This window comes from Felis catus, chromosome D3 (genome assembly GCF_018350175.1).
Source record: "Felis catus isolate Fca126 chromosome D3, F.catus_Fca126_mat1.0, whole genome shotgun sequence".
Classification (NCBI taxonomy): domain Eukaryota; kingdom Metazoa; phylum Chordata; class Mammalia; order Carnivora; family Felidae; genus Felis; species Felis catus.
In genome coordinates, this window is record NC_058379.1 from 35,086,695 (window position 1) to 35,099,924 (window position 13,230).

Sequence of the window (13,230 nt, forward strand, 5' to 3'; positions counted from 1 at the left end):
TGAGATCATGACCTGAGGTGAAACCAAGAGTTGGACACTTAACTGACTGAGCCACGCAGGCATCCTTTGTTTTTTTGTTTGTTTGTTTGTTTTGCATATAATACTTTCATTAAGTACTGAAAGTGGCCTCAGTATCAGAAAGAATCTAGTGTTTCCAAACCAACATTATCAAAACAGTGCATCACTGAATTCCAGTGTTCCATGAGACATATTAAGTATCTCACTTGTTTAAAGTGTTCAAAGAGGGGCACCTGGGTGGCTCGGTCAGTGAAGCATCCAACTTTTTTTTTTCTTTTTAATGTTTATTTTTGAGAGAGAGACACACAGAGTGCGAACTGGGGAGGGACAGAGAGAGGAAGACACAGAATCCAAAGCAGGCTCCAGGCTCTGAGCTGTCAGCACAGAGCCAACTCGGGGCTCGAGCCCATGAACCATGACCTGAGACAAAGTCTGACACTTAACCAACTGAGCTACCCAGGTGCCCCTGTGTCCAACTTGATTTTGGCTGAGGTCATGATCTCACAATTCATGGGATTGGGCCCCTGTGGGAGGCTTTGATAGCGTGGAGCCTAACTGGGATTCTCTCTCTCTCTCCCTCTCTCTCTGCCCCTCCCCTACTTATGTGCTTTGTCTTTCTCTCTCAAAATAAATAAATAAACTTAAAAAAAAAAAGTGTTCAAAAATGAAAAAGCTGATGGTTGCTATGTTTTTTCTTCACTGGTGAAAGTTACTCATTTTTTCTTATAAATTAACATTGGCCATGAATTCAATTTTTAAATGCACATCAAATACGGCTCAAAGTTAAAATTTCTTAAAGGAGTGTGAAAATTAATAAAAGAAAACTTCACATTTTAGTCAGGAGACCAGAAAGGAGAGCTCTCACACCAAACCACTCCTTACAGCCCGTGGCAATCCCTATAAGAAGAAGCCTATACTTTGCTACCCCAGAAGGAGGAAGGTTTTCTTCTCCCCCAGCAACGGCCCAGATAATGAGAGACTGTCTCAACTCAGCCAGTGAGAAGCCACTGTACTTTCAACTCTTAGTTTACTCCAGCAGACTTTTTGTTTACAAGAGTACCCCCAACACCTCCCTGTCCTCCACACAAGAGTGTTCCTCTCCTTTGTTCTCCAGACTTGCCTATGGTTTTGCTGTAGCTTGCATGTCCCAAATTGCAGTTCTCTGCTATTCCCAAATAAACCTCTTTTTGCTTGCAAAAAAAAAAAAAAAAAAGGATAATTTTACTTTTAAGGTTTAAGTAAAGAGTCTATTATATTACACATCATTTAATAATTTTCTAAAATGCATTTTAAACCACTATGTGATACTGTATGATTCCATTTATGTGAAATTATAGAACAACAGTTAGGCCCGCTTGTTTTTGCTGCACGTTATTCTAAAAGTACAGGCTAATGCCAAATCCAGAATATAAAATAGAGCATTTCATTTACACAAAACTGAATATTGTCAATGGTCTGTTTCTGTACTTTAGGGCAAAAAAACCCAAAAAACAAAAAAAACTCAGGGAAAACAAAAAGTAGCCTAATTAATGAAGTCAGCGTTCTTTGTGTTTAATATATTAATAACTTTCGGGAGAATCAGTTTTCTTTCTTTTTTTTTTTTAACGCTTATTTATTTTTGAAACAGAGAGAGACAGAGCATGAACAGGGGAGGGTCAGAAAGAGGGAGACACAGAACCTGAAACAGGCTCCAGGCTCTGAGCCATCAGCACAGGGCCCGACGCGGGGCTCGAACTCACGGACCGCGAGATCATGATCTGAGCCGAAGTTGGCCGCTCAACCGACTGAGCCACCCAGGCACCCCAAGAATCAGTTTTCAAGAGCTAAGCCTGTTTGGGAAGTCTCTTGCACGTCGAAAGGGAAGAAAAGAATCCTCTTATCAACTGTAGTGTGTACACGTGTATACTTGAAATTACTCTGGGTAGAAGAACGACGGATGGATGCCGAGCCTTCATAGATATTAAGATATGTACAAGGCCTCTATAAATACAACAATGTGGTTTTCTCCAATTTTTTTAAAGATTTTATTTTTAAGTAATCTTTCCACCCAACATGAGGCTCAAACTCACAACACCAAGAGTCATATGCGCTACTGACTGGGCCAGCCAGGTGCCCCAAAACAGTGTGGTTTTGATGCATGAACAGACACAGAGATGGATGGCATAGCAGAGAAAACCCAGAAATAAAGCAAAGTGCATATGATAAAGGTGGCATCTTAAACCAGTGGGAGAGAGCCTTTTAAATAGCTTTATGCCTTTATAAATAATATTTAAATAAATAGTGGTAGTTATTTGAAAAAGAAAAAACTGGATCCATAGTTCATACATAAACCAGGGCGAATTCCAAATGTATTAGACAGCTAGATGTAGATAAACAAATAAAACCATACAAGTATTATCTGGGAGTACAGGGAAATCCTGATTATGACTCAAAATCTAGAAACAAACACTGATAGAGTTGACAACATAAAATAAAAAACTTCTCAGGATAAAAAATAACAAAGAAAGTTAAAATACAAATGATCAGCTGTGAAACAAAATTACAATTTATAACACAGATGTTGGGGTTATATACCGAATATGTTTTTAAGCTTCTAAATAATGAACAAAAATACCAATAATCTAGCAGCAAAATGGGCAAAAGATATGAACAAACAATGCACAAAAAAATAAATATAAATCATCCTTAAGCATATGAATAGATGCTCAATCTCACTGGTAATACGAGATAGTGAAACTTTAAAAATATACCATTTCTTACCTATCAAATTAACAAAAATCCAAAACTTTGGTAACAATAGCAGCAAAAGTTTGACAACATAAACCTTTGGTAATGTTGTAAGGGAGCAGGTGTTCTGTTATATTGCTTTCACGAGAAACCAAATGTTACAGCTCTTTTGGAGAAGAATTTGACAATATCTAGCAATATTACATTGACTTGACTACACAAGACTATTCATTATAGTGTTGTTTGTAATGGTAAAAGATTAGAAATAACCCAATGTCCATCTATCAACAAATGAGTACATAAAATGTTGGGGTTCTATGTAGGTAGCCAAAACAATATTAATATGAAAGAAGTTCCAGGATATTCAATTAAATGAAAAAACAGGGGTGCCTGGATGGCTATTTGGCTAAGTGTCTGACTCTTGATTTTGGCTCAGGGCTTGATCTGTTGGTTCCTGAGTTCGAGCTCCACATAGGGCTCTGCCCTGACAGCAGGGATTCTCTCTCTAACCCCCTCTCTGCTCTTCCCACATGCTCTCTCATTCTCACTCTCTTTTTCAAAACAAACAAACAAACAAACAAACAAACTTTTAAAAAATGAAAAAACAAGAGGGGCGCCAGTGTGGCTCAGTTGGTTAAACATCCGACTTCAGCTCAGGTCATGATCTCACAGTTTGTGAGTTCGAGCCCCGCATCAGGCTCTGTGTTGACAGCTCGGAGCCTGGAGCCTGCTTCGGATTCTGTGTCTCCTTCTCTCTCTGCCTCTCCCCAACTTGTGCTCTCTCAAAAAATAAATGTAAAAAAATAAATAAATAAAAAGAAAGAAAAAAGCATGAAGCATAATGTTTTATGTAACAAATGAATATTTTGTTTAACAAAATATGAATGCCTATGAAGGTTTTAAAAAATGGTTATAGATAGGATGAAACCATCCATCCCAATTTCCTTGCGCCAATTCGAGTCAATTCAAGTTCAGGTTTATCCTATTGCCCTAGTTTAATTCTCAAAAATGTCCTAGTTTCTAGGTTTTGATTGAAGGGTGCCTGGGTGGCTCAGTTGGTTAAGTGTCTGACTCTTGATTTCAGCTCAGGTCATAATCTTGGGATTGGTGAAATTGAGCCCCGCATGGGGTTGTGCACTGACAGGACCCTGCTTGGGATTCTTTCTTTTCCTCCCTCCCTCCCTCTCTCTCTCTCTCTCTCTCAAAATAAACTTTAAAAAATATTGTCCTAATTTGGATAAAAAATTATGTGGTCACCTTGTCTATAGTTGAGGGAAGGAATAGAGTGGAGGTGACAGAGATGGAAATGAGCCGTTTTGCCACTGTTATATACATTTGTCTTTCTAATTGTGTAAATATTTTACATAATCAAAGCACAAAAAAATTCAAAAAAGGAAATAAACACAGGCACCTGGGTGGCTCAATCAGTTAAACCCCTGACTCAGGTCATGATCTCATAATTCATGCATTTGAGTCCCACATCAAGGTCTGTGCTGACAGTGTGGAGCCTGCTCAGGATTCTCTCTCTCTCCCTCTCTCTGCTCTCTCTCTCTAAAATAAATAAATAAACCTTAAAAAAAGAAAATAAATAATCTCTAAAAACTGAAAACAAATTAACGCAAATGAACCTAACTTTATATCAAATTGGTCACATAACCACTCACAGAAAATTACTCTGACTTTGGAAGACAGTATTTGGGCTTACATCCTCAGTGTATATGCAAGGACAAAGCAATCTTAACTGCCACTTAATAGTCTTGTTGATGTATTATAAGTCATTCTATTAATGTTGTCAGAAACCAAAAATTTCAGCGTGGAAGAGTTACAGATGTAAAATCAAAAGAAGATCCTGTCACCTTAAATTTGAATTGGCAATATTACTACAAACTCAAAAAGGTTTTCCCTTGTAGCTATTTATTAGCTCTGCCCATGAAAAAGGACTAGTAAAAAGCTAGTAATAGCAACATGTAGTCCTATTGCCAAGACTGTGGTCTCTACCTACCATTTTCTTCTATTGGAAACCAAAGCCCCCCAGGGAAATGGCTAATTCCATAAGTGAGGCAGAGAATGTATAACATGAGCCTGGGACAGCCTGTCTGAAGCTAACAAAAAGGACAGAAACCATATCAGAAGGACTCAAGAACCAAGTTAAAGAGGTTCCTACTAATCAAAGATGAGACAATTTGAGCAAAAAGAATAATGACAGCAACTGATTAAAACACTAAACATATTAGAAAAGTCATGAGTTTACAATGATACTTAAAACATCCCCATCCCTACAAAACCTACCAAAAAGCAAAGCCAAAATGTATTAAATGCTATTGGAATTTGCTAGCGCATGAAGTCAATACTCTAAAAATGAACAAAGATGGAGAATTACATATTTATTTCACATTTCACTTATATATCTTTTATTTCAGGGTAACCAAAGGACTGTAGTAGATGTAAGAAAGTTCTATACAGAATAATTCCAGCTAATAAATGCAGAAGGAAAGATAATAATAGAAGGTCATTATTTAATGAAACTGATAATGGCAAAGGTTATCTATCAGTTTGAAGGGTGAAACTACAAAGTGAAAGCCTGATGGAAAACTTCCCACAAAAGGATCAGATTTTCACCATCTGAACCCACCAATCGTTTTGAACATCACTAAAAGCAGGACAACCAGATATTATGGAGTATAATTTACCACGGTATTCCACCCTCCTTAACTGAGCCTGAATCTAATCAGTCTTTAGATCTAATCTTCAATCTATAGGAAATAGGACAAAAAAACAAGTTAAATAAATATGAGAGGCAATCAGTCAAATCCAAAATGTGATATATTTTCCATCATAACTCACTAGTTTCTTCAACAAGTCAATGGAATTTTAAAAAATTTTGTTGTTCTTGTTGTTTTAGTTTATTTTTTAAGAAAGAGAGAGAGTGAGTGAGTAGGGGAGGAGCAGAGAGAGGGGGAGAGAGAGAATCCCAAGCAGCCTTTACACTGTCAGTTCAGAGCCCAGTGTGGGGCTCGAATTCATGAACCATGAGATCATGACCTGAGCTGAAATCAGGAGTTGGAGGTTTAACTGACTGAGCCACCTAGGCACTCCAGGCAATAGAATTTTGAAAGGTGATGATGAGGGAAGGAAGAATTATTTTACAATACATAAGAAACCTGTTTAGAAACATAAGAAACTCGACAGCTTACTACAGTAAGAGGACTATGGACCTGGAGTCGACTAAAACAACTATAAACAACATTTAGTCAATTAGGGCAATCTGAATATGGACTGGGTATTAGGTGTTAAGGAAGTATTTGCTGGTTATTGTAGATGTGGTAATGACGTTGTACTGTGTAAGAAAAAAATTTTTTGCGATGAATAGCTAAGGTACTTTGGAGATGTAGTGAAATCACTTCATAATAGTCCAACAAAAAAAAGGTGGGGGGTGAGAGATACAGACAGATGAAGGAATGGATGAAACCTGTATGGCTGCCAAAGCTGGGGAGCAGGTACACAGAAGTTCATTGCACTCTCTATTTTTGTGTGTATTTGGAAAAGTAAAAACAAAACAAACACTAAAACAAAACAAAACAAAAGCTGTAGGTAGGGATCTAGGATACTCAAACTACAGGATTTGAGGAATGTGTTGAACAGCAAGGATGAAAATGAGTTGTGGTGGTTACCCTTAAGGCAACTTAATAGAAAATCCAGAAAGAGAAACGAATTCTCTTATACAAGGTTGCTGGAGAGAGCCTGCTAGACAAAGTATGTGCTAAAGGTCCACAGAATGAGACTCTAAGGGAAGGCTGCACTCTAATTTGGGTCCTCTCAGAGGCCTGTGCCCCACCCATGAAAAGTATGGGGAGTGTTTCAGTTAAGAAGGGAGAAGCGGCCACAGGTTTACAGAGGACATCACAAGAGCCTAGTGTGGAAGAGAACTGCCTGTAAGGAAGAGAATACTGCTGTACAAAAAAACCCTAGAATATGGAAATGTTCTCCTAGAGAGCAGAAAGATTAACTGATTTTTATTTAAAAATTTTTAAGTTTATTTATTTATTTGGGGGAGAGGGGCAGAGAGAGAAGGAGAAAGAATCTCAAGCAGGCTCTGTACCATCCTGTTGCGGGACTTGGACCCACGATCATGAGAACATGACCTGAGCTGAAATCAAGAGTCAGACGCCCAAATGACTGAGCCACCTAGGCACCCCAAGATTAACTGAATTTTAAAGGAAAGGTTAAGTTATGTTATGAACTCAAGGTTCAAAACTAGTTATTAAATCCTTAGGGGTAAATATTACATGTTTTTAAATGGGAAGTAGCCCAGAAACATACCAGTTGCTTCTAGAATTGTAGAGATATGACTGTGTATAAGTACTCTTTCTCAGTAGAAGAATTACAGAACTCTTTTCCTAGAAAAGAGGCTCTTCATATTAGTGGCTAAATGAATGGAGGTGCCTGGCTGGGTCAGTTGGTGGAGCATGAGATTTTTTTTTTTTTAAGTGTCTATTTATTTATTTTTGAGAAAGAGAGAGAGAACAAGCAGGGAGGGGCAGAGAGAGGGAGCCACAGAATCTGAAGCAGGCTTCAGGCCCTGAACTGTCAAGCACTGAGCCTGATTTGGGATTCGAACTCACAAATTGCGAGATTATGACCTGAGCCGAAGCTGGACCCTTTACTGACTGAGCCACCCAGGTGCCCCAAAGCATGAGACTCTTGATCTCCAGGTTGGTGTGAAAAAAATCTTTTAAAAAGAAGATTAATGGCATTGTTACCATTGTGTGATGTGTAAAACACACACAACACACATATACACACACATAATATTTCAGGCAATGCTAAAAGTGTACTTGTGTATTTAGTATCCATGTTAAATTAAATGCTTACATATGTATTTAGGGGTTAAAGGACTTGTTTTCTCTTTTCTACTTTCATTGTACATTAAATAAACTTACATTTAACGTCCTAAAATAATTCAAAGCTGCTTTTTTCCCCTAACAAAATTTAAAAAATTATGACCATCAAGGACATAAACTGTCCATCTTGGGAGAATAATGCAGTAAGAACTCGTTTATCTGACAGTCGTAAAACACTGGAGTACCTTCTATGTACCACACACTATACTAGCTGTTAGAGATACCAAGATGAATCTAAGATGACAGAAGAAAAGACACCTCTGCCCCAGTTCTCTCAGAATTCACTACAAAACAATAAGGAAAAACAAGAAAGTGAAACACTAACTCCATCTTGGAGGAACCTACGAGTTCAATGTAGGTTCAATGTAGGTTCCTTGGAGGAACCTATGAGTTCAACGTACAAGTTCAATGTGGCGGAGTAAGCAGTCTCCCTCACAGGCAGACATGTGGGCACCACAAAATTCTAGGAAGACTCAGGAGTTGCAGACAAACAAGTAAGGCAGAAGCAAGCTTATTCTGAGAATAGTTATGCCTCCAAATTGGTCCCTGCCTCTCTTCTCCCACAACTATAGAAGATAAGACAGTTTATTCCCTAGAGAAATTAAAGCAAAGAGGCCTTGGACTGGGAATACCAAAAATTGTAGAGCGTGGAGATGAGGGTGGAAAGAAAGAAGGAAAGAAAGTAAATTATAGCATGCTTTCTGAATACTGACATCACCCCTCAGGACCCCAGAACATTTGAAGCCATATCACCCACTCTTACCCCAGACCAGACACTCAAAGATTCTTCCCTGAAAAGCTGTATGATCCCAAAGAGAAAAATCTACAGATCCTCAGGCAGAGGGTTCCTCAGTGAAAAAGACTGCAACCATCTGAGAGGGAGGCAAACTAGATTCCACACCCTGTCTATGAGCAAAGGCTCCCGATCAGCATTATTAGAGTACCTAACTTATATGTATCAATAGATGGCCAAGGATCAGCAGGCATTTGAGGAAATGGAAACCATGCAAAGAGCAGAAGGGAAAACTTCAACAGCAACTGACCTCCATAATTAACAGTCCCAGAAAGATAAAAAAATATCTTATCTATAACACAAGAAAAATATGCTCCCCAGAAAGGACAAGCAGAGAAGGGTTCTTGGAAATCAAAAATGAAAGCCAAAATTTCAAACACTAATATGAAGTTTAGAAGATTAAGAAATCATTTAGGAAGTATACTTCAATACAAAAAGACAGATAATAGGATTGCCCATTTAATAAATGAGTTTCCATACTATCATGCATCAAACTAGTATGTAACACTAATTTATTCAATGAATTGCTAAAGTAATTACTGATTTAACTAGAAGTAGTGATAAAACTATCCTGGGAAGATAAGAGATACGAGAGCTAAATTATCATCTACCATAATAAGAAGTCAACTAGTAGTTTCTAAATTCAAAGAATCAAGAGAACAGCATAAGGACATTATTTAAAATTATGGAAATAACATAATACCGAAGAGCCAGAAGTTGTTGTCTCTGATGCAGGAGATCAAAGGATTGGCAAGAAGACGCCAGGGGGTTGTTTAAGTACAATGTGCATGTACCTTAGGTATGTGCATACATCCCACTTTGATAAAAATAGAACTTAATTTTAAAAGATCAGTATGACACCATCCTTGATCTGAAGGAGTTTATACTGTTGGAAGAGACATGCAAAACAATCATAGTAGCACGCAATATACAACTCAACAGAAGCAGACAATCTGAACACATAGTGGATCTTATCTCAGTCAAAAAAAGGGTGTTTGGGGGCGCCTGGGTGGCTCAGTCGGTTGAGCGTCCGACTTCGGCTCAGGTCACGATCTCACGGTCCGTGAGTTTGAGCCCCGCGTCAGGCTCTGGGCTGATGGTTCAGAGCCTGGAGCCTGCTTCCGATTCTGTTGTCTCCCTCTCTCTCTGCCCCTCCCCCATTCATGCTCTGTCTCTCTCTCTCTCTCTGTCTCAAAAATAAATAAATGTTAAAAAAAATTTTTTTTAAAAAAAGGGTGTTTGTGAGACAAGGGGACACCTGAACTGTGGTTTCAGAGGATGGAAAAGGGTTCACTGGTTAGAGAATGATGAATGTTTCCCCTGTCAACAGTCTACACATGTAAGTTTTCTTTCTAAAACACAAGTGATAACATTCCATAAACACACTTTCATACACCTTGCTTTTTTTTTTTTTCACTTAATACCTCTTGGAGACCATTCCTCAGAAAGCCCTTAAAAAAAGCTTTCAGTTTCTCAAGGATCTTTTACTGAAGTCTTACATAAAAGGAAGATAACTTATTTTTAATATACTAACTCCTAGTTTTAATTGCAACTACAACACATGCTTCTTATTAAAAATTCAACACTATGAAAAATTAAAAATAAAAAGTAAAAACTTTTCCATTGTTCTTCCATTCCCACTTCCCCAAAATAAGCACTTTGAATTTCCTTCCAGACCTTTTTCTATAAAAATAAAAATGCACATACATGTAAATACTATTCAACTAACGTTCCATGCATCTACTACAGCTTATACTCACACTAGTCTATACACATAAAATACACTTACGTTATTTAAAGTCTCTTAAAGTCAAGGATTCTGTGATGAGAAACTTTAAACTTTACTGCATGTCAACTTACCAACGCAATCACAACACTCATCCCAAAGGGTCCCAAGACATAACATACACTCCTTACAGCAGGAACAATTCCCTTCTCCAGGTCGGCACTGGCAGAGCTCCTGGAAATAAGATAGATGTTCAAACTCAAAATTTCAAACAACCATATTTAAAACTGTTAGTTTTTTGCAACAACCCCCCCCCCATATATGCATTTATAGTCATTTAGTCTTCACACAATTTTTTATTCAAGATCATTAACTGTTTGTAAGAACATAAATATCTACAATGTCAAGTAGATTTATATTTTCTTTTGGATGCATTCAGTGATCTATTTTGGATGCTTTTATCTTATAGTGAAACCAAAGAAAACCTTTTACTTTATAACCCATTACTTTACCCCCTACACTACCTTGAAAAATAGTTCAGTACAAGCACAAAACCTGCTTTTCAGCTATTAGACTCATTGTATAAATTAAATGAATAGCCAGCCAGCTTGTAGCAGGAGCTGTGCTTTCTCAATACGTGGAGTCTTTCAAAAACTGCTATTTTTATTGACCTACAACATGTTAAAAGAGTGTGCTTGGTGCAGCAGACTATTTAAAAGAAGGCAGCGATTATTTCCTCCCTATGTCCACCCACCCTCTTTGCAATGTAACTCTCCAGCTCTTCCTATCAAAGGACAGTGTCTATTTCCAGACTAGCTTTAATCAGCAGAATTTGGTGGAAATGACATCGTGTGAGTTCTGAGTCTGGGTCTCCATGGCTCTGAGTGCTTATACTCCTCCTCTTAGAACTTCTTCTAGCTGCCATGTGTAACCTGGAAGAAGGCCACATGGGCAAGTTGGTCCATTGGACGCCTTCCTCTCTCATCCAGCCTCCAACCAACCAGCAGCTGACAATGGACATAAGAATGAGACCAGAAAAACCATACAGTTGATATGGGCCCAAATGGCCAACCCACAGAAATAGGAGCTAAACAAATGGTTACTGTTTTAAGCCACTAAACTTTGGAGTCATTTGTCACTCCACAAAAGCTAATTAATACAGCTTGTTTCTCAAATGAAGCTCCCAGGTAATTCCTCTAGCCCCCTTGCCACCAGACAACCACTCCTAAACAAACCCAACGTAAAGAGAATTCTGTAGCCACCATTGCCTACTTAGCTTTCCCTGGCTTATAAGATACCATATACATTTTTATTTTTATTTATTTACTTATTTTTGAGAGAGAGACAGAATGTGAGCAGGGGAGGGGCAGAGAGAGAGGGAGACCCAGAATCCAAAGCAGGCTCCAGGCTCTGAGCTGTCAGCACAGAGCCCAACGTGGGGCTCAAACTCACAAACCATGAGATCATGACCTGAGCCAAAGTTGGAAGCTTAACTCACTGAGCTACCCAGGTGCCCCAAAGATACCGTATACATTTTGAAAAAAATTTAACATAGCACATAATATTCATTCTTATTAAATTCATCTTATTACATTTCTAGACTACTGGAGTCACTCCAATGTTCTAGTATGACATGATTTTTTGCACCCTTGGTATTTAATTCCTTTTTTCTTCTTCTCTAAAAGTTCCCTAGCTATTTCACAGCATTTTTGGCAGTTGACACTTGTACTATTTTCTAACTAATTAGACAATTAGATTAGTTTGATCCCAATGTATACCTGTGACCTGATGATACATGCAAGTAGTAGTATTTTAGTTCTTCAAAACTCTGTACAATCAAGCTGAATTCACCTACTGCAGACCTTCGGTAACTTTGTTAAGTCTACTAGAAAGAGAAGGACTAAAAGGGAAGGGACTTCCTGAAAAGTACAGATGCTTCATCATAAAACTGGGATGCTTGATCCAGAAAAGCTCAAACATACTTGGAAGTTTAGAAAATCGGAGTTGCCAAAGATCTATTTTGTGACTGGTTTCTCCATAAAAACCTGTCTGTCCTGTCTTTGGAACAAGAGAACATTCTCTGAGTACACATGGTGCTTTTAGGATGCTTTTTGTTTTTTAGTTTTAGAAAGCTTGCCACTTAGTCACAAGAAATAAAGCTTCTTTCAAATATTAATTTACATTATACATAGTGTCCCTTTATTCTCTAGTTGCTTGTATTGACATTAGCTATTTAACTCAGGAGAAGCAAACTAGAAAGTAACAAATTTATTCACAGCATAAGTCTCTCCTGTTTCTATCTCTCGAGGCTTCCAAATAGCTTATTAAATGAGTTACTGTATATCATGCTAAATAATGCGGAAATGAATGTCAATGCAATGGCATCCAGTCTGAGTCATTCGAGCGTTCATTATGCCTTTTTACCATCAGGTATCTGCAAGGTGTTTTAAATTGGAATGAAAGGGTGGTGATACTTTAAGATTACTGGGAACTAATGGAAGGTTAAAACTAAGGCCATTTAAAGGTCGCTTCAACTTGTCTGGATTATGTAGCCCTCAAGATTAAATCTATTTCATGCCCTCTTAATAGATGCTTGTACTTTTACATGTCAGTGTAATGGAATAATGTACTCTAGCAGTATGCTTAATAATTTATAATTTACTGATAGAATATAAAGGGAGAGGCTATAGGAAGCTAAGACATGAGGGAAATAACTTGAAGATAAGCTTTATTTCTGCACTATTAAAATAACAAAAGTGCAGGCTAAGACTTTCTTGGTACAAATTACTGCTAAAACTGGTTGAATGCCAGGTAACAGTACGCCAGCTAATATTTTCCCTTCTTTCCATTTTACTACAGAAACGACTGAAAAATCCTTGCCTTAATAAAACAAACTTACCCACATAAATTAAGACATTTTACAGAGCAAATAGGCCTCAAAATATATCAAAACATCTCTATTCTTCATAGCTCATGTCAGCATTCTTTTCAGGAGACTGAAAACTAAGGAAAATGAGATCACATCCTGAAACCAACCTTTTAGTCAGCATTTGCACCTTTTCAAT

General features: G+C 37.9%; 1 protein-coding gene across 2 annotated transcripts in view; it reads right to left on the bottom strand.

Annotated features, from left to right (window-relative positions):
* The window catches only part of TWSG1 (twisted gastrulation BMP signaling modulator 1), a 71,705-nt gene that overhangs the window by 25,645 nt on the left and 32,830 nt on the right, over positions 1 to 13,230 (bottom strand). For both annotated transcript variants that reach the window (XM_003995019.5, XM_023241749.2), the window contains exon 3: positions 10,300 to 10,399. In XM_003995019.5, coding sequence (XP_003995068.2) covers positions 10,300 to 10,399 — 100 coding nt within the window. The remainder of the gene's footprint in view (positions 1 to 10,299; positions 10,400 to 13,230) is intronic.